Source organism: Equus przewalskii, chromosome 3, assembly GCF_037783145.1.
Source record: "Equus przewalskii isolate Varuska chromosome 3, EquPr2, whole genome shotgun sequence".
In the NCBI taxonomy this organism is placed as follows: domain Eukaryota; kingdom Metazoa; phylum Chordata; class Mammalia; order Perissodactyla; family Equidae; genus Equus; species Equus przewalskii.
The window spans coordinates 93,676-115,787 of NC_091833.1; the positions used below are offsets into that span (position 1 = coordinate 93,676).

Genomic DNA, 22,112 nt, shown 5'->3' on the forward strand with positions numbered 1-22,112 from the left:
TTCACAGCAACTGGCATCCAGGCAAGCCCCAGGTTAACTGACAGTCCAGACGCACCCACAGGAACAATCCCCAGACACACATCTACATCAAAAGCTAATTATTTAATTAAAAAAAGATTTGCCCCAGGTCTCCCTTAAGCAACACGTGATTGCAAGGCAGCTGGCGTACTAGAAATGTGGCTGGTTTGCCATCCACTGTTCCAGAACCACTTTGAAGTTCCCTGAGGCCAGAACAGTGCCTCTTAGGCTTGCCTCCACCCCCAGGCACACCAACATGCCTGGTACAGGGTGGGTGTCAGTACAACTGTATGGAAGGAATGAACTAAGGAGGCTCCAGCTGGAAGCAGGAGGCTGGGGAAGGAGGAGGCAGCAGCTGGGGTTTCCCAGAACAATCAAATGAGCACAGGGTGGGAAACCCTGACAATTCCCAGAAGTACGCTCTGGGCCCCTGTGGGAGAAAGTTCCGAATACGCGAACAGGAGAATTCACTGAGGCTTCTTTGATGAAAAGGAGCAGCCAAGAGAGCCAGCTTTGAATCCCTCTCATTCCTCCTCCCACAAGAGAAATGAATTTCTGAGCGCATGGGTTCTCCGAGGGCCGATGTGCGGCTTCTCTCCAACTCTCCCTGCTGCACAGGGCAAGGCAAGAGTCATGGGCAATTCTTTTTGAGCAATGGTAACTGACCAGAGGCTAGGGGAGGCATTCCACCCCCAAGTCCAGAGCACACAGACCAGAGAAGAGGCTGCTGAGCTGGATGGACACAGAGTAGCAAACCCAATGACACCTCATCTCTCCTGGGTGAGGACAGGGCAGCTGACCCCCTCCTGGAAGAACACCGGCTGACTTACCATAGGCTGAGGTCAGCACACACTGAACCCCAAGACTCCTCCTTGGTCTTTCTGGTGACAGCCAGCTTTCCCTGTGGAACCCCCGGGAGACCTGTGGACCCTGAGACTGCAGGTGGAGTAAGAGGGGAGCAGAAATGCAAGGCTGAGGAGCCCATCCCAAAGCGCTGGCTCTCCTCCTGCCCGACTCCTGCACAGACAGGCACGGCTAGGACCGCCCCCACCTGCCCTGGAGATCAGAGGTCTGTTTCTGGAGAAACTCAACAGTCCACAATACAACAGTTCTACGCTGGGCCTTGGGGGTCCCTTGGGAGCTCCCATCTGGCCATCTCAACAAAGCCAAGCAGTCAACCAGCCTGAACCACCCACCTAAGCTTTTTGTGCCTTATTTTGAAGTATCCAGAGACAAAAAAGTATTACCAAGTATTCAAAGAAACTACCCAAGATGAAAAGGGAAGCCCAAAACAGATAGAAACATAATTGTGGAAGAAACAGGGAAAACAAGAACTAGAAGAAAGTTTCAAAAAAGCTCTCACTAGTAGCCACAGAAAAGTGTGAAAGGCTATTCCATCTATTAAATAAGAGAGCGGGGCTGGCCTGGTGGCGTGCTGATTAAGTTCCCACGCTCCACTTTGTCAGCCTGTGGTTCACGGGTTCAGATCCCAGCACAGACCTAGCACTACTCATCAGGCCATGCAGTGGTGGCATCCCACTTAAAATACAGGAAGACTGGCACAGATGTTAGCTCAGCGACAATCTTCCTCAAGCAGAAAAAGAAGAGGAAGATTGGCAACATATGTTAGCTCTGGGCCAACCTTCCTCACACACATACAAAAACAGAAAAGGGTGTTATGGAAAAAGAACAAGCATAGAATAAAGGAGAGTTTGTGAAATTAAAAACTTTAAATCCAATATAGGGATTAGAAAATAAAGATAACATCCCAGAAACTAGAACTAAAAGATGAAGACACGTAGGTTAACAGAGAAAAGATAAGAAAGTTAGATAATGGATCCAGCGGGTCCCACATCTAATTAACTGGCGTTTCAGGAGAAGAAACGAAAGAAAGAGGGAAGGAATTTATCAGAGAAATACTACAGTCATTATGCAATTTTAGAACACAGGAATAAAGAGACGATCAAACTTCCCCAAAACTTAAAATAAAAAAAGAAATCACATACCAAACACCTGGACTCAGAATGACATCAGACTTCCTGTCCTAAAAACAGCTGGATGCAGGAAGACGGGCTTGATGTAAAATTCTAGATGAGAAAGCATTTCCCCTTAGAATTCTGAGGACAGTGCACCATTGTCAGAGGACAGAATGAAGAGTTTTAAGACTTGCAAGGATGTAAAAAATGTATGCCTTTCTAAGGAAGCTGCTTTAAGATATACTCCAGCAAAATGAGGGGCTAAACAAATAAAAACCAGAGCTCTGGGAAACAACAGCTTCCACTTAGGCCCAAAGTTGAAGCAGGAGGATGGAGAGTCCCCAAAAGGGAGAACTCCAGGGGGAGAAAACAGTACACAACATAATATAATTAAAGACGCGCAGGAAAATGTTAAGAGCACAGGGCCTGGCGTCTGACGGTCTGGATTTGACTCCTGCCTTTGCAGGGATTAGGCGGGATCGTGGGCCAGTTGATTGCACCGCTCTGCGCCTGCGCTTCCCGCCGGCAACGGGAGAGGAACAACGCCTCCTCTCCGGGCGGCCAGGCGCCTCGCGCGGTGCTGGGCGCACAGTGAGCGCTCAGGTGTTAGCCTTTGGGATGATACCGGCAGACAGGGCAAAAGGGGAACAAAAGGAATTCAAGACTCCAAGAAAACCAGGGGTCTTACAGGAAAGAGGGAGATTAAAGTACATAATTGATTTTGCAGTAAATGATATTTACAGCCATAAGGCAAACGCTTCATTAAGTTAAAAGAGTGATCTATCTATTGTGAGGGTGGGAGAGGAAGAGCGGGGAGAGCGAGAGCCGAATCTTTATTTCTCCTAACAGGAAGTCCACAGATAACGCACAAAATCGCGGAGGAGGGACGCGGAGGCGAACACAGGAGAAACGGCTGCAGGGCTCCAGGCGCGCGGGCGCGGGCGGGCCGCGGCTGGGGCGGAGGTCGAGGGCACCGCATGGAGGGGGCGCGGCGTGGCGGACGCTGCGCAAGGTGCGTGTCCACCACGGGTGCGGCAGCGACCCGCCCTGTGCTGACAATCAAGCACCGCGGCACTGTTCCGAGCCGCGGGCCACATGGCCCCAGGAAAGGTGCGCTTCTCCACGTCACACGAATGGGCGGGCTGGGCCTGCGCGGCCGGGCGCCGACTGAGCCTCTCCGAGCACAGCTTTCCCCGTCTGCGAAGGGGCTCATGGTGCAAGGAGCACAGGGCTGTCAGTAAAACACTTAGCACAGCGCCTGGCCCGCGGTGAGCACGAGAAAACGGCGGGGAGTGGAACTCACCGCCCCTACCAGCCCTCCCACCCAAAGGTCATCCACAGAATGACAGGGTGCTCAGGCATCTCATCACAGGGTGGGGGCAGGAGGAAGAGGGGGCGTCTCCCCAATCCTAGATCAGCTCCCCAGGCACCCAGCCGGGCGCAGGCCACCTCCCCTGCGTGCACTGATAGCTGACGTGCACTCAGAAAATGCAGACACGTCCTCCGTTAAGCCGAGCTTACTGAGGAAAGGAAACCAGAGACGAAACAGAATTTAGAAAGCCCCGGAGGGTTCAAGGCGGACATCTTCGGGGTTAGCTGCCACGCAGCCTTCTCTGCCCACCACGCTCTGCATTCGTTAGGAAAGGCCTACGCTGGCCCTCCCAGGCTGTGCCCACCAACCAAAGCTTCCTCCTGAGTTTCTTGGTCCAAGAAGACCCAGGTCTGGGGAACAATTGCCACCGAGGCTCCCTTAGTCCTGTGACCTTAACAATTGTTCCTCAGGCTCATACTTCAAAGCAGACCGGCCGAGAGCTGCCCTTACCGCAAATAGCTGGGTGTAATCTGATGCCCGCTGCTGGCCTCTGGCGCTAGGACTGCGAAGTGCTGGAGTGGGGCACAGAGTCCCCATCCCGTGGCTGTGGCAGCTGTGCCAACTCAGTGTTTACTCTGCCTGGAGATGCCCAACTGCCCGGAGCGCTAAGAATGAGGTGGGCTGGCCGACCAGGATGGTTTCTGTAGAACGGGGCGGGAGGCAGCGATAAGCCTGGCATTTCCGCTTGTCTCTGACCTGCCCCCGAGCAGAGGCCTGGAGCCTTCACGGGGTTATCTGCTTTGCTGGGCGCTATCTGCGTCCCCGGGGGCCTACTTCCTGCATCACTTAGTGGAGTGTCCAGTTGTGTAACAAATACCGTGTGGTCCAAGGAGGGAGTCCTGGGGCAGAGCTGACCTGGGTTCAAAACCCAGAGCGCTGGGGCCCAGGGGATGAGCTGGGATCCTCGCCTTCAGGCGGTCCTCCAGGACAAAGGAAAGCGCTGGTCAGCAGCGGAAGGGGTTGGCAACCGCTTCTCTTCAGGGGGCTGCTTGCACCCTGGCTGGGAGCCTGATTGGTTAGCTCCAGGCTGGGAGGGTCCAGCTATTGCCTCTCCGAGTAAAACTACTCAGGACGCAAGGAAGACATACCCCAAAGATGAGGGGTGTGCTGCTCTGGGGAGAAGGCCACCACCCGCGCCTTCTGCTGAGCGAGATGCCAGCTCCAACACAGCTCCTGCCTCAGGGAGGCTCCCTGGCCAGGCCTTCCCCGAGTGCCTAGGAGGAGGCCAAGCCTCTGCACACACTGGCACGCAGACAGACAGACAGACAGACACGCACCCCCGCCACTTCAGGACCCCGACCCACCTGGCCTGGCTGACAGGAAGCGGAGAAGGGGCTGCAGTCTTTGATGTCAGCTCACTTCCCTGAGCCTGACCACGTGCAACCCTGCGCTAACCACTTGAGCTGCAATATATTATTTAAGCCCCTTGATTGTGCTAACTCTCGTGAGCTCAGAACTCTGCTTGTACCGCAGAAGACGCAGAAAGTCTGGGGAGGGGCAAGGTTAAGACATGGGAACAGCAGAGAACGTGGGCCAGTCACTAACTGCTGGCCACAAATGATGTGGGTGGGATGGGGCAAAACTGTATGACATACCAGTGTTTCCAGCCCTCCTTATCTGATAAAAAGAATGCCCTCTTCATCCCCTCAGTCGAGCCCTACCCTCTGAGGAGAGCTGGTCTCAGGACTTTTTGGTGTCAAATCTGAAGAATGAGGGGAAGGGGGGACCTGACGTCTGGAGGACAGGATTTGGCTGAGCTGGGTAGCAAAGCGCCAGCAGCGGGGAAGGAAAGGTGGGGAGAGTGCCTGGGGCAGAGCAGGGTCTGAGGTTGGGGCGTGGCAGACCTGGGGTAGCTCCATGGTGGGAGAGAATGAGTGAGGAAAGTAGGGAGGGTTTGGAAAATTGTCTGCCGCAGGGTATAAATGATCCTTGGGAATCATAAGCAGGAATGACATAGTGGCTGGGCTTCTGTGGCCCCGAATCTTTGTAGAAACTCAGCCATGTGAGGTCAGCTAATTCAGGGTGTAGGGGGAGGGCAAAGAAATCAAACAAAAGTTTGGCAAAGAAGGAGGACTTCTTGGAGGAAAGGGGACTTGAGCTGAGCCTCGAAAGATGGGGGAGATTTGGGGAGGCCAACAAAGGGCAGTTCTAGGAAGGACACAGAGTGAACAAGGCTCCATGGAGCCTGGCAGGTGGGAGTGACAGTGGCCTCGGGCCAGGGGCTGCCGATGGAGGCCCAAATGATTCAGCAGCAGGACCCTTAGGAGAGTGGACCAGGAAATCAGGCAGAGACCCAAAGCAGCACGATATGGGGACAAGAGTCCTATGCAATGTTTTTAGCTGGGAAGTAACATGATAAAATTAGTGCTTAAGAATAGATGGAATGAGGGGCTGGCCCCGTGGCTGAGTGGTTAAGTTCGCGCGCTCCGCTGCAGGCGGCCCAGTGTTTCGTTGGTTCGAATCCTGGGCGCGGACATGGCACTGCTCATCAAACCACGCTGAGGCAGCGTCCCACATGCCACAACTAGAAGAACCCACAACGAAGAATACACAACTATGTACTGGGGGGCTTTGGGGAGAAAAAGGAAAAAATAAAATCTTTAAAAAAAAAAAAAAAAGAATAGATGGAATGATTGCCTAGGGGTGGGGGGATTGACTCGGAGGGGACACAAAGCCACTTCTGGGATGCTGGAGCTGTTTTAGATCCTGGGGGGTGGGCACATTGGGGTATGCATATGTGCATACAGGTCTGCTGTACTAAGTTCAACAGGCTGGAAGATTTGTGCGTGTACTGCATGTAAGTTATGCCTTAATCAAGTCCTATTAGCATGAAAAAAGGGAGGGGGAGGGAAGACGAATGGCCCTGGCAGCAGGTGCAAGTGGACTGGGAGGCCACAGGATCCTCATCCACACAGAAGCTAAAATCAGCACGTGTTTACCAGTTCTGGGACGCATGCTGTTGCCAAAACACAGGAGTGCTAAGGAAGTGGAGTGACATCTGAGAGAAGGAGTCTTTGAAAGTTCTTTTGCAAGTGCTGACTGAAATGCTGAGGCCCTCACTGCGCCACCCCACACGCCCGCAACGGAAGGAGGACCCTCCCCACCACAAGCCAGAGATGCCGAGGATCTGCGGTGTTCCTCTGATGCAAGTGGCCAAGACTCACCCCAAGGGCAGATGGCAAAACAGCAAGCACATACATTAGAATCCCATTTTTGTTTAAAATATATACATATATGCCAGTATGGTTAATTCTGCATGAGAGAATTACCGATGATCTTTATTTTCTATATTTCATCTATAGCATTTTTCTAATTGTTTAAAATGTGTATTATTTAACAAGTTTGTTTTTCTGTAATAGTCGCCATTCACCTGGACCCACAGGAATTAGTCTAGACAGACAATATCCACCAGAGAGGGGTTTAATTAACAAAGAACAGAGTGACAGCTCCCTCAGGACCTCAGCTGACAGAAAACAACATTTAATAACCTTATAGGGAGGTCTGAGGTCAACTGCTTACCCTTAAATGAACAGAACACACGTACATACAACAGACTCAGAAGGATGACTCAGAAATAGCAAACCCTATGTGAGTTTTGTTAAATAGATTTTTGCCACCTTCCAACTTGGGAATCAATGCTCCGGATTCCACATGGAACTCACAAACTACACGGTAGAATTAATTTGGGAATATTTTGGAGCAAAGTTGGCAAAGCGTTGGGAACAACAGTTCCTGACTACAGCGTTCTCAAATGACTTAATCACCTGTAAGGAGCGCTGACCCAGCAAGGAGTTTGAAAACAGTTCTGGAGTCTGAGTTACACATGCAATTCCCCCAAATCTGCACCAAACCAAAGACAAATACATGCACCTAAAACTGCTGCTTTTTATTGTTTGCTTTTGATCAGACTCTAAAAGTGTTCTCTGGAGGGTCTACACGTCCCTAGTGCACCTGCTGAAAACACAAACACACAGTAAGTTTGTCATTTGCACTTACATACCACCTTCCATCCATGGATCCCAAGAGGTCAGAAACACTGTTTTCATAAGTCCCCGCTGAGATGCGTAAATGTTGTTACCTCCATCTTATCTGCAGATAAACTTACACATGGGGGCAGCTAAGTGGCTTGCCAGTAGTTATAACCCAAGACAAAATCCGTGCAAGCTGCCCTCTGGTCTCCCTTCCTCCCTTCCTCTGACCGTCCCTTTGAGCTTTCTCGTTGGCCCCGGTTTAAGTCATACACGCAGACCATTGTTTCCCTGGTGATGGAGGTGGCATTCTATTTCTTGCCCTGAATCTGGCCGGGGGCCCTTGGCTGCATTGCATTTAGCCACAAGTGCATCAGCCGTGGGTGAGTGGGGACAGCTTGGCTCCTTGGAAACCTAAGTGGCGTGTGTCAGCTGGCCCCGGCCCACTGAGAGCCACTCCAGGCTCTGCTGCTAACTCCTCCATCACAGTGCAGGGCAACCCACAGTGAAGGCGATGACGTCTCTTGGAGCTGGGTGAACAAATGGGAATAGCTCAAAGGCAAACTCTCTGGCCACACTCCAGTCCAGCCCTCAGAGAGAAACAATCCTTAGACGTCCGGGACCCCGGCCTCTCGACCAGTGCAGCCCTCCCTCTGCTCATTTCTATGGACAATACAACAAATTGGGAAGGTCACTGATCACACTCCTGACAGGCAACTGAATTTGCACTTCAATCCCTAGTTGCCCTGTTTATTTTTATTTTAATGTAACAACTTTAATTGAAAGTGTTTATTTTTGTTTCATTAATTCATGTGTCCTGGAAAGACCACTTAGAATCAGAGCTAGAAAAATAAGAAAGTTGCTGAGGCGTCCACCAGGTAACAAGAGTTAACACCTGAAAAGTGTTTTTCTGATGGTGGCATAGAAAGTTGGGGTGGAGTTTTGTTTTCTTTTTTTTTTTTTGAGGACAATTAGCCCTGAGCTAACATCTGCTGCCAATCCCCCTCATTTTGCTGAGGAAGACTGGCCCTGAGCTAACATCCGTGCCTGTCTTCCTCTATTTCATATGTGGGATGCCTACCACAGCATGGCTTGCCAAGTGGTGCCATGTCCGCACCCGGGATCCAAACCGGCGAACCCTGGGCCACCAAAGTGGAACGTGAGCTCTTCACCACTGCGCCACCGGGCCAGCCCCAGGGGGTGGAGAGTTTTTTGTGAACTGCCATTTGGTCAGTAAAAGCAGTATATTGTCACTTTTAATTAATTTCAATATCCTTGCCTCGAGAATGCCTTGTTAACCTTATGGATGGTCATGCACCATATGAACTAGCGGCTGGGTCACTTGCTCTTCCTTCCCGTGTGCTCCCAAAGCTCCCCAGACACACTCCTACTGGATCCTGTTGGTGACAATGATCCCCAGTCTCTCTTGAGCACTGACCCTGTGCCCAGCACTCTGCCAACATCTTACACTCATTAGTTTTTTGTAATTCTAGGGGTGCGCCATTAATATCTTCATTTTACAGATAAGGAAATTGAGGCCTAGAGAGGTCACAAGGTCACCATATTAGTTTCCTACGGTTGCTGTAACAAATTACCACAAACTTAGTGGCGTAAAACAACAGAAATTTATTTTCTTACAGTTCTGGAGGCCACAAGTCCAAAACCAGTATCACTGGGCCAAACCAAGGTGCCAGCAGGCCGAGCTTCCTCTGGAGGCTCGAGGGAGAATCCGTTCCTTGCCTCGTCCAGCTTCTGGCAACTGCAGGCATTTCTTGGTTTGTGGCCACATCATTGCAATCTCTGCCTCCATGATCACACCGCTTTATCAACCCTTCTGTGTGTGTCAGCGCTCCTTCTGCCTCCCTTATGATGATGTATGGGATTGCAGTCAGGGTCCACCCAGATAATCCAGGATAATCTTCCTATCTCAAGGTCCTTAATCACACTTGAAAGTCCTTTTTTGCATATAAAGTAACATTCACAGGTCCCAGGGATTAGGGTGGGAATATGTTTTGGGGGGCCATTATCTAGCCTACGATAGTCACTCATATAGTAAGTAGTGGCTTCAGGTGGCTCTTCTCATGTGTCACGAGCATTGATTGGCTAAGTGGTAAAAGTGTAGCATAGAGGTTAAGAGCTCAGGCTTTGGTGCTAAGCAGACCTGGGTTTGAAGCTTAGCTCTACCACTTGCTTACTGTGTGACTTTAGAAAGTAACTCAATCTCTCTGAGCCTAATGCATGGGATTGTTTTGAGTATTAAATGAATGTGAAATGCGTACAATAGTGCCTGCATGCAGTAGTTTAGTGCTCAGTGAACGGTAACTCTTGTCCTTTTTGTTAAAAGCAGAGTATAAGCTGGAGTTCTGACCTGACCTTGCAGAGGGAGGCCAGTGAGCACCAGGCTTCTACAGATGAAGAAATATGAAACAGGGAGAAAAGTCATTCTGCCAGAGCCAAGGAAAGCCAAAGCTAACCAAGCACAGTAGACTCTTGAAACCTTCTGAGCCAGCCCCGATGGCCGGGTGGTTAAAGTTCGGCTCCCTCCACTTCGGTGGCCCAGGTTCGCTTCCCAGGCACGGAAGCACATTCACCCATCTGTCAGTAGCCATGCTGTGGCGGTGGCTCACATGGAACTTACAGCTAGAATATACAACTATGTACTGGGGCTTTGGGGAGGGAGGAAAAAAAAGAGGAAGACTGGCAAAAGATGTTAGCTCAGGATGAATCATTCCCAGGGGAAAAAAACCCCACCTTTTGGTGTGGAACGACATAAAGAACTGCCAGAACTGGCCATGCAAAGGATTTCTGCCCTTCAAAAGTGGAGAACGTGACCTTTCTCCAGGTCAGATGTAGATCTGGGCCCCCAAAATGTGTATGTTTGTCCATAGATATTCTTGTACATTGTTATAAATAGGATTCATCTGGAAATTAGCAATGTGATGCTTCTCTTGAGGTTAAACAGCTTCCAGTGTCAAGTTCTATAACAAAAAGAATAAATCAAGATCTTAGAGCATGGAGAATAAACTAAGAAAAATAGGCAGGAAACAGCAGGAAAATAACAGTAGAGGAAAAACAAGGACATTTTAAACCTGTTTGTTTAAAGTATGTTTTAAAGGTGGTTGTTATTAGTAGGTTTGAGAGATGACATGCAAGCTGGCTTCCCTCCTTAACCCTGAGAAAATAAATATGATTTGATTCTGTTCCATTCATTAGCTGAGCTAGGATAACATGAATGTTAATAAAGGTTTTAATATTGCACTTCTAAATGTTATCAGGTATTATAATCTATTCGACTTGCTATAACTCATCCAGGTAGGTTTTTCACTTTAATCCATTGGGATTCTTTACAGATATGACAAAGATTTCTCAATTTGGGTGGGAAGCACGCTAAGGGTCAATGCAACAGGAAAGTAATAGAGTTTGCCTTTTTAGGAAACTACTTAAATGTCAACCAGCAGGAGACAGAATGATAGCTCTCCATCCACTGCCAGGAAGAGCCATCCAAGCCAGACAGCCAAGTTAAAATTCACAAAACAACATGTAAAACTTAATCCAGTCTAAATTAAAAAGATAAACAGCCTGATAATCACACAGATGGACACAGATATGTAAATCGATGAGCAGTCGTCAAGGATATATACCCAATTATTAATAGCAGTTACTTCCTGGGAAAAGAGCAGAACCTAGCTGGGGAAAAAAAAGAAGGGAAAAGCTAATTTCCCTTTATAGTCCACAAGCTATTGTATTTGCTTTTTTTTTTTTTTTTGAGGAAGATTAGCCCTGAGCTAACGACTGACAATCCTCCTCTTTTTGCTGAGGAAGACTGGCCCTGAGCTAACATCTGTGCCCATCTTCCTCTACTTTATATGTGGGACGCCTACCACAGCATGACTTTTGCCAAGCAGTGGCCATGTCCGCACCCGGGATCCGAACCGGCGAACCCCAGGCTGCTGAGAAGCGGAACGTGCGCACTTAACCGCTGCGCCACTGGGCCGGCCCCCTTGCATTTTTATAAGAATCGTGTTTTTGTATATTACCTGTATACTTTAAGCAATACAAAATAATTTATTTTAATGGAAACACTACATTAATTTACAGTTCTTTTCCTAGAAATGTTACTTGTGGGATAGCAGACAGTAAATGTGCATTGTTGTTTTTTAACCTTAATTAATGAACCAGACATGCTCTCTCTGCCTTGACTCTGCATTAAAGGAACAGAAGTACACAAAGGAGTAAACCCAAACCTGAAGAACAGGGTGAGCGGAGTCACATGGGGATGAGAGTCAGCACAGATCTGGAAGCCAGAAAGTTAACGGGAAAGGGTTAAGAGATAAAGGACGCCTGGACGCCGGAGAGAGCAGGCCCGGGACAAGCTGGGAGGGCTGCAGAGGAGGGCTGCCAGTCGGTCTGAGGGAACCTGGGCAAGCTCTCCCAGTGGACCAACTGTACCCACCTGCTTTTCTCCACCACCCGCTTCCACCCCCAGTCCCTCACACACACCCCCCACAAGTACAGGCGGCTGGCATTTAGCCTCCGGCAAAAGCTAAGGAACAAGTCTCTGACAGCTCTTCTCTCCAGAAACTAAACAACTCATGTTGGAGAATCTGAGGTTTTAGTCATCAGCCTGAGCTCTCAGACTACAATTCTCTTTCCGGCAATCAGGTGGGCTCAGCCTAAAAATGAGTTTCCCACGCGCCTCCCCACCCCACGCCCCGTGCACTTGCTCAGAATTCTCACCGGGGAGATACCACCCCAGTTGCGTGGACCTTCTTTTTTAAATACGACCAGACGAGCAAAAATCACCAAGATATTAGCAGATCCAGTACTTGAGAAAGAAAGAGCAAGATATACAGACGTGAAAAACAAATTCTGGCAGAAACAAAATTAATCTGGGAATAGAAGCAAACTTGACTCAGAGAGACTTAAGGAAGATTTGATAAAACCAGAAGAGGCTGATTTGAAAAAATAATAATGAGAGAAGTGATTAGAGATTTAAAATATGACAGCTGAGGGGCTGGCATGGTGGCATAGCAGTTAAGTTCATGGGCTCCGTTTCGGCGGCCTGGGGTACGCAGGTTCGGATGCCGGGCGCAGACCTGGCAACACTCATCAAGCCACACTCTGGCAGCATCGCACATAACATGGGGGAAGACTGGCACAGATGTTAGTTCAGGGCCAATCTTCCTCACACATACACAAAAATATGTATGAGAGCTGAAATAAAATGTTCATGAGAAGTATCGTAAGATAAAACAGAGGAAATCTCCCAGCGCATAGGATAAAAGGAGTGAAAATGTGAAAGAACAGATAAAATCCCAAAGTTCAATGTTCACTAAATGGAGTCCCAGGAAAAGGGAATAGAGAGAAGGCTGGGAGTGGGAAGGGAGGGATGAAGGAACTCCAGCCATTTCGCCATCTTTGCATCACTCATTCCCAGGAGAGCCCTGATGGGAGCCCCCTGGACCACACTCCCATCAAGACTAGGAGGTGGTATATTCAGGAATGCGAGTTGAAGGTGACTAGAAAATGACAAATGACTACCACTTTCTTAATGTGGCCTGATGGCACCAAGGAAGCCGGCAGCACAGCCTCTGTTCGTGGGCACTTGCACTCTAGGGATAGCTCATCTGAACCAGTGAGAGAAATGCTAAACTCAGGGCAGGGTGAGAAGAGCCCTTCAGCTCATCACTAATGACCTGCCTTCATGCTAATGTCAGCCCACTCCCTTTGGATCTGGTTGTTCAATTACTTATAATTGCACTCAATTTCCCAGGATTCAGCGCATGTTTCTCCAACGTGTTTACAAAGACATCATGACTTTTTCCAGCACCTTGGTCTACAGAGTGTAGCAGGCACCTCTTGGATGAGTACCTGGCTAGTAAGCATTCTGCTTTTTCCAGAAATGCCCCTAACACAGCCTACATCAGTCGACTCCCAGCAGCCACGTCTGTACTATGGAATTTTGGTCCCCAGCCAACTGGTCATGACTGACTAACCCAAGAGTAGATTTCTGATCAATTTGAAACAACTGGATTTTCCATCCTAGAAAGCTGAAAATGGGTCTGGTGAGAGAGAGATTCTAGAGACTGCCTTTAGGCATCAACCTAAAGAGAAGGGCCATGAACTCCCATAAATTGAAAAGGACAGAGGGGAAAAAAAGCCATAAATGAGGCCAAGACAAAAAGCTCAAAAGTATGTTTGTCAAGAGCTAAGAACTATGATGTGGGAAAAGGCCGATTAACTGGAGACTTTCAAACCTCAAGGGAAGAAGTGGAACCCATTCAAGACAAGCTGAGGCAGCGGTCAAAGCTTGGAGTTGACAGCTGAGGGCACGGGAAGGACTCTTTGGGAAAGAAACTTCTGAAGTGCTATTTTGTTCAGGAGGAAGTGGTAAGGCCAATGAGGAGACCATAGCGATCAAGATAAAAGCCAATTAAAATATGAACAAAATATTTTAATCCAAAATTTGAATCTGAAAAGCAAACCTGCAACACACTTGGAGAGGACACCTGTGACTATCAGGAAGGGGAAAATGAGCACTTAGTTTTCTACACTTTTATGTAATATTCCCAAAACAGTTAAACAAACAAGGTCTTTCTATCTACTTAAGTCCCCTATTTCTAGACGATGTCCACGTTGCTTTCCTAGCCCATCGCACTAATGTTAAGCTGTCTGAAACGTACTCCCCTTTCTCCTGTTGAACAAGCTGTTGTAATTCTGTTACGCAACTGGAGTCACACTGGCCTGGCTTTGTCTCCAGGCTCTGCCGTCAGACAGTATGTGACCCAGAGCAGCTTTCTTAACCATCTCTGAGCTTCACTGTCCTCATTCGCAATTATTAAACACAACCACACACGGCAAACACTTGGCCGCGCCTGGGCACAGTGACTGCTCCATAAATGGTAGCTCTTTTCTATCGCTTTTGCTATTGTTCCTTTTAATTGCTCTTAAACCTCGGCTCTACCATAAAAGACATAAATAATTGTACTCAGATGCGTTCAACTGATTCTTTCCTTACGAACATGAGTTTGACATTTTTTTATGTTTTATATTCCTACAACTTCAAAATCACGCTTAAAACTTTAATCCTGAGCTTCCTGACGAAGGGCAGAAGTTACATTTATCTACATCTCTACCACCTAATATACGTAGCTCTCAACTCAAAAGAGGCACATGGCAACCTTGTGTCAGAGCTGCTGCTGCTGGAGCTAAAGCAGATTCTCTGAAGGATGACGTGAAATTTAGAAAGTGCATTTCTCATTTGCAAGTCTAATTAGAACCAGATACCAGAGTGAAGGTGTTTTGGTTTGTTTCGTTTATGTTTTGTATTTCACTGAGAGAGAAAATTTTCCAACCCAAAGAAAAGTTTCACAGGTCTATCAGTGGAGCCTTGGGAAGTCTTGCTCACAAACCACATCCCACTAATCCAGTCAACCATTTCTCTTCTGGAAGTTTGCAAACAGAAATAGAAGGAGCACCCTCTGAAAACAGCCTGGGTACATAGGAAGCAACATGGAATCATCATCTGCTTCATGTATTACAAAGAAAGATCTGTCACATATGTCACATGATAACAGAAACATGAAACAATTTTCCGTGGAGCATTTTCTAGATATGTTAGATATAAAATATCAAAATGAATATCAAAAATCCCAGAAGATCTTTTGGAGAGTAGATAGATTTGGGCATTAAAACATCACTACCTCCAAAAATCAAACAACCCAATTCAAAAATGGGCAAAGGATTTGAATAGATATTTCTTCAAAGGAGATATACAAATAGCCAGTAAGCACATGACAAAATGCTCAAAATCACTAGCTATTAGGGAAACGCAAATCAAAACCACAATGAGATACCACCTCACATCCGTTAGAATGGGTATCATTTTGAAAAAGAAAGAAAGCAAAAACAAAAAAACTCAAAAAACAAAAAAACCAAACCCAGAAAATAACAAGCGTTGGTGAGGATGTGGAGAAACTGGAACCTTTGTGCGTTGCTGGGGGGAATGTAAAATGGTGCAGCAGCTATGGAAAACAGTTTGGTGACTTCTCAAAAAGTGAAACATAAAATTAACAGATAATCCAGCAATTCCACTCCTAGGTATATCCCCAAAAGAACTGAAAGCAGGGACTGGAACAGATGTTTGTACCCTCATGTTCATAGCAGCGTTATTCACAACAGCCAAAAGGGAGAAACAACCCAAGTATCCGTCAACAGATGACTGGATAAACGAATGCATTATATACAGACAAGGAAATATTATTCAGCGTTAAGAAGGAATGAAATTCTGATGCATGCTACAATACGGATAAACCTTGAAAGCATTGTGCTAAGTGAAATAAACCAGATACTTAGGGACAAATGTATGATTCCACTTATATGAGGCACCCGGACTAACAAACTCAAAGACAGAAAGGAGGAGGGATGGGGAGTTATTGTTTAATGGGCACAGAGTCTGGGATAATGAAAAAATTCTAAAAGTAGATAGTGATGACTGTTACACACATTGTGAATTTACTTTATGTCACTCAACTGTACACTTAAAAATGGTTAAAATGGTAAATTTTGTTATGTAGAGTTTAAAACATAAACCCACCTCAACCCAAGTAAAACTAAAATAAGGCTTCTAAAGTTCTTGGGCCATGAATAATTCCATACATGCTTAATAACTACATTTTATTAAAAATAAAGTTATTCAAGTAACTTTACTTATAATAACTTTAATAATAACAGTAATTAAAAATGTTCAATACCCACATTCGGCGAGCAGCTCAGCCCCGGAACGAAACACCACAGCAGCATAAGAAATACCACAGGGTCTCAAGCGGATTTCTGTTACTGATAAGAACAGATGTGATTTTTCTAATTAAAAAAAGAAAAATACCACAGCTTTTTGATAGTTATGTTGTTAATAAACAGACTCTGAAAGAAGATTAGTTCAGAGACCGAAGAGAGGGCGTGGGCTTCATCACACACCAGAGAAACATGAACAGTTAGAATCTGAAGTGTTTTCTATTGACAGCAACTGGTGAAAACCAGTATGTGGCCTTTTGCACATTTTAAAACCTGAGAATAAATATGAGCTAAATCAGAGGCAAAGCACTTCTACTCTCACTTCTCCTCTTCAGCCAAGACATAGCAGAGACTGGATTTACCCTCCTTTCTGAAACAACTAAACATCAGGACAAAATACAGCAAAGAAGACTTCTCAAGACACTGAAAACAGGCAATAAAGGACAGTGACGCGTGAGAGACAGCGAACAAACGAGGTGAACCCTGTGACTGCTCCAGCTGCCGGACAGCCAGAGAAAAAGGAGAATATGTGAACTTGAAGACATAGCAATAGAAACCAAAAATAAACACAAAGAGAAAAAAAGACTGAAAAAGGAAAAAAGAAGAGAGCAGAGCAATAGTGACTGTGGGACTTCAAGAGCCCTACTGCATGCGTAATTGGAGTCTCCAAAGGAAAGGGAGAGAAGGAACTGTCAAAAACTTTCCAGATTTGATGAAAACTACCCACAGATACAAGAAGCTCTATGAGCCCCACACACAAGAAACATCACTTCTTCCACAACTAGAAGCACGTGCAACTAAGATATACAACTGTGTACAGGGGGCATTTGGGGAGATCAAGTAGAAAAAAAAAAAAGGAAGATTGGCAACAGTTGTTAGCTCAGGTGCCAATCTTTAAAAAAAAAAAAAGAAACATCACTTCTTATCATTCAGGTCTCAGCTGAAACATCACCACCTCAGAGAAGCATTCCCTTACCACTAAACCTTGAGTACCATGATGTAATTATCTTGTTTTAAAAATTATTTACTTTTTATTGCATATCCCTACTGCCACCCCAATGTAAGCTCCACAAGGACAGGGCCCTTTGCATTCTTCACCACTGTGTTCCCAGAGCCAAGCAGAGTACCTAGCATTAAGAAGGGGCTCAATACACATTTCATGAATGAATTAATAACTTCATCCATTCCTAACCTTTAGGAACAAATTCCTATTTCAAAATTCTTCTCAAATGATCAAAACTATTCTTTTTTGCATCTCAACATTTCCTTTTGCTCCAAGACTAATATAATGTTGTCATTGAACAATATGGCATTTATTAATACTAATTCTTTTTGCCTCATGTTAAAGTCACTTCACCATTTCTTGAGGGATGAGCTATAAGAAAACAATCCTTCCAGTCCACATTGACTCCACACAAGGCTCTGGTAACACTACTGCCTGGCTTGACATCCCGGTTCCAGAGAATGTATTCTCAGTTCTCCAGATGAGCATCACTTTCTTCATAACAGTGGTTTACAGCACAACTACTACTGGCAAACACTTCACACTTTACAAACACTATCTATTCAATCTATGATAGGTTACAGATGATGAAATTGAGGCCTAGGAAGGTGAGGTAATGTACCTAGTCACATTGCTCGTAAGTGGCAGAACCAGAATATAAACTCAAGACTGTCTGCCTTCAAAATGTTGTTCTTTAAATAGATGACATAAAGAAGTGGAAAGACATTCCATGCACATGGATCGGAAAAATAAACATAGTTAAAATGTCCATACTACCCAAAGCAATCTACAGATTCAATGCAATCCCAATCAGAATCCCAATGACATTCTTCAGAGAAATAGACCAAGGAATCCTAAAATTCATGTGTGGCAACCAAAGACTCCAAATAGCTAAAGCAATCCTGAGAAAGAAGAACAAAGCTGGAAGCATCACAATCCCTGACTTTAAAACATACTACAAAGCCACAGTGATCCAAACGGCATGGTACTGCTACAAAAACAGGCACCTAGAACAATGGAACAGAACTGAAAGCCCAGAAATAAAACTTCACACCTATGGACAGCTAATCTTCGACAAAAGTGCCAAGAACATACAATGGAGAAAAAATAAGTCTCCTCAATAAACGGTGTTGGGAAAACTGAACAGCCACATGCAGAAGAATGAAAGTAGACCATTATCTCATGCCATACACAAAAATAAACTCAAAATGGATCAAAGACTTGAAGATATGTCCTGACACCATAAAACTTCTGGAAGAAAATATAGGTAGTACACTCTTTGACATCGAACTTAAAAGGACCTTTTCAAATACCATGTTTTCTCAGACAAGGGAAACAAAAGAAAAAATAAGCAAGTGGGACTTCATCCGACTAAAGAGCTCTGCAAGGCAAAGGAAACCAGGATCAAAACAAAAAGACAATGCACCAATTGGGAGAAAATATTTGTAAATCATATATCTGACAAGGGGTTAATTTCCATAATATATAAAGAACTCACACAACTGAACAACAAAAAAACAAACAACCCGATCGAACAACCAGAATATATGAAGAGATATTTCTCCAAAGAAGATATCCAGATGGCCAATAGGCACAGGAAAAGATGTTCAACATCACTAATCATCAGGAAAACGCAAATCAAAACTACACTAAGACGCCACCTTATGCCTGTTAAAATGGCTATAATCACTAATACTAAAAATAACAAATGTTGGAGACGGTGTGGAGAAAAGTGAACCCTTATACACGGCTGGTGGGAATGCAAACTGGTGCAGCCACTATGGGAAACAGTATGGAGATCCCTCTAAAAACTAAAAATAGAACTACCATATGACCCAGCTATCCCACTATTGGCTATCTACCCAAACAACTTGAAATCAACAATCCAAAGTAGCATATGTACCCCTATGTTCATCGCAGTACTATCACAATAGCCAAGACATGGAAACAATCCAAGAGCCCACCAACAGATGATCAGATAAAGATGTGGTACATATATACAATGGAATACTACTCAGCCATAAAAAAAGACAAATTCATCCCATTTGCAACAACATGGATGGACCTAGAGGCTATTATGTTAAGCGAAATAAGCCAGACTGAGAAAGACAAACACCATATGATCTCACTCATATGTGGAACATAAACAAACACATGGACAAAGAAAACAGTTCAGTAGTTACCAGGGAAAGGGGGGTGGGGGTGGGCACAGGGGATGAAGGGGAGCACTTACGTGGTGACAGACAAGGAATAATGTACAACTGAAATTCACAATGACGTAAACTACTATGAACTCAACAAAAAAAAATGTTCTTTATACCACACTAAGATGAAATGTGAAGTGTTATGAAATTATAGCTAAGTCTCAAACAGCATATATCTCACCAGGACGAATATAAACTTTCAGTCCTTTTTTCTGGCTGATAAAATGAAAAAGACCAAATTTTTAATATGTATGCTCAGTAGCTCAGTAACAGAGCCTTTGATATTGCCTGAAATAAGAATCAACCACAAACACTTGCTTTGGCCAAGGTATTTTCTCTCAAAGCTAGAAAAATTTAAACACCTGAAGTCTTTGGTAGGGAAATTACTTTACAGAAATTCATGTGACTATACCAAGAAAAATAAAGTTTCTACATTCTAGGGGATTGGCTGAAACAGACCATATTTCACTTACTTTAAGGCGTCCTATTTCATTTTTCACATTTTAACATTTCTGAAATTCATGTGCATCTTATAATCAATGGTGTCTGCCCACTGAGCCAGACAATAGCCTGTGGTATTGTTATCACTGTCTGCACAGGAGTGAATTTGGCCATAGCTGTTCATATTGTCACTGCCTCTATGTCTAAGTCCAAAATAGCTTTTTTATTATTCGTTCAAGTCTGGTTTTTTCTCTTTTTTTCAAATGAGATATAATTGACATCCAGTATTGTATAAGTTTAAGATGTACAACGTGTTGGGTTGATACATTTATATATTGCAATATGATTACTACAGTCACGTTAGCTAAGGCCTTTATCATGTCACATATTTATTTCTTTTTTGTGTTGAGAATAGTTAAGATTTACTTTCTTAGCAATTTTGAAGTTTTGATACAAAATTGCTGACTATAATCACTATGTTGTGCATCAGATCTCTAGAACTTATTTATCTACTGCTTGTAAGTTGGTACCCTTAACCAACATCTCCCCAATTCTCCCACCTCCCCTGCTAACCACCATTCTACTCTGTCAATATAACTTTCAAATAAGTATAAAATTAAAATTCTAAATGTTAATTGGCTTATTTCTTCCTTAGCATTACATAAAGTTAAGGATGTGCCTTACAGTTGAGTGTCTTAGATTTAATGAAGTTCAATATCTTGTTCAGGAAGGCACTTTCATTGGCATTTTGGTTAAGAACAGATTGTCACCTCTATCTCTTCAGCCGCCCACTCCCAATATAATGAAATATAATAAAATAATAGGGATTTTCCATTTCTCAACATACACTCAAGTAGCCAGAGGATTGGGGCTCCTGAGAAAGAAAGCTGAGGGGACAAAGAGAAAGGCCTCTGTAGGCAAAGGTTTGGTGTCAATGAGAGAAACTAGCAAGCACAAGTTTTTAAGCCGAAGCATTCAGCAGTAGCAGCAACAGCATCACCATATCTACCTCTCAGCAACTAAAACAAGCCAGGTACTGAGTCCTTTACATTAACTCATTGAATTCTCCAACTGTATGAATATGGCACTATTTGTATGTCGACCTTGTAAGTGCAGACAGATTAAGTAACTTGTTCAAGATCACATGGCCACCAAGCATGACCGTGGGCAGGTGACTTGGCTGGCCAGTTCTTTGCAGTAGCGACATCCAGAAAGCTTTACAGACCAAGATATATGTGGAGGGCATGTTACAGCCAAGTGGAGGGTCAAGTGGTCAATACAGATGTCAATTACAACCAACTGGAGGGTCAACCAGGTGAAAATTCACCCTCAACTGCAAGAAATATGGAGAGCCGAGTCAGGGACAACCTGAGAGCTTATGTCTGTAGTAGGGAGATTTAGAAAAGACTTAGAGAAGTGTGGATTAAATGACAAGTGCAGTCAGTTGATAGAGATAATACCCAAACAAAAGGAATTATCATTTGCAAAGACATTACAAATGGATAATATGGAAGGCTTAGTGGGCAAACACATTTAAGCAAGGGCCTTATCATCCCTCTGAGGATCTGATAGATTTTTCTCAGTGGGATTCAAGCTTATCCCAAACATCGTGCTGTCACATTTTAGGGAGATGAGAAAGGAGGACAAGAGTCAATCCTCAGCTGCCTCCTACATTCCTTGGGCTTTAATACCAGAGTCTGAAATTTGTGGTCAAGAATTGAGTCCTAATTTTGTGAGGCTCCACCATTCTGAACATCACTGGGCTGTCAGGGAACTCAGCAAAGTACAGTGTAGTCCACGACAAGGATCTAATTGAAAAGATAATTCTATTATAACCCAAGCCTTCCTTGACCCCCCCAAATAAGGGCAGAGATTGGGAGGTTTATACATTAGATGGATTCTCTTGCATCCCTATTTAAAAAGGAATATATAAATAACAGATATAATAAAGGCAGACTGGCAAAAAGATCAACTCCATGACTCTCAGTGCCCGTTCGTACTCCTCTACTCTATGTTCTTTCATGTAATAATTACAGACGGTATTTTTTGAGCACCTACCAGGCACTGTGCTATACACTTTGCTTCTCCAAATAAATTCCACTTGTGGACAGGAGCTTCACCCCATGCCCGAGAGTTCCAGCCTGCCTTTCATGATGGCCCGCCCTATGGATTTCAGGCTTGCCTAGCCAGCCCCCCAATCATGTAAGCCAGTTCCTTGCAATAAGTCTCTTAATGTCTATCTACTTCTAGTTCTATTTCTCTGGTTGAACCCTCACTGATAGAGACTTTGGTACCAGAAGTGGTACTAGAGGAACAGCTTCTTAAGGATGAATTTTC

The 22,112-nt window shown here is 45.0% G+C and overlaps 1 protein-coding gene across 6 annotated transcripts in view; it reads right to left on the reverse strand.

Moving 5' to 3' along the window:
* MYLK3 (myosin light chain kinase 3) overlaps window positions 1–22,112 on the reverse strand; it is a 76,063-nt gene that overhangs the window by 49,397 nt on the left and 4,554 nt on the right. The window contains exon 1 of one of the 6 annotated variants that reach the window (XM_070613532.1): window positions 7,363–7,742. The exons of 1 other annotated variant lie outside the window; for it this stretch is intronic. In XM_070613532.1, the coding sequence (XP_070469633.1) occupies window positions 7,363–7,380 (18 nt within the window). In that variant the 5' untranslated portion in view covers window positions 7,381–7,742. Of the gene's footprint in view, window positions 1–2,024; window positions 2,507–3,816; window positions 4,022–7,362; window positions 7,743–22,112 lie in introns of those variants that run through there. 4 more of the 6 variants (XM_070613533.1, XM_070613535.1, XM_070613530.1 and 1 more) reach the window with 4 other exon arrangements.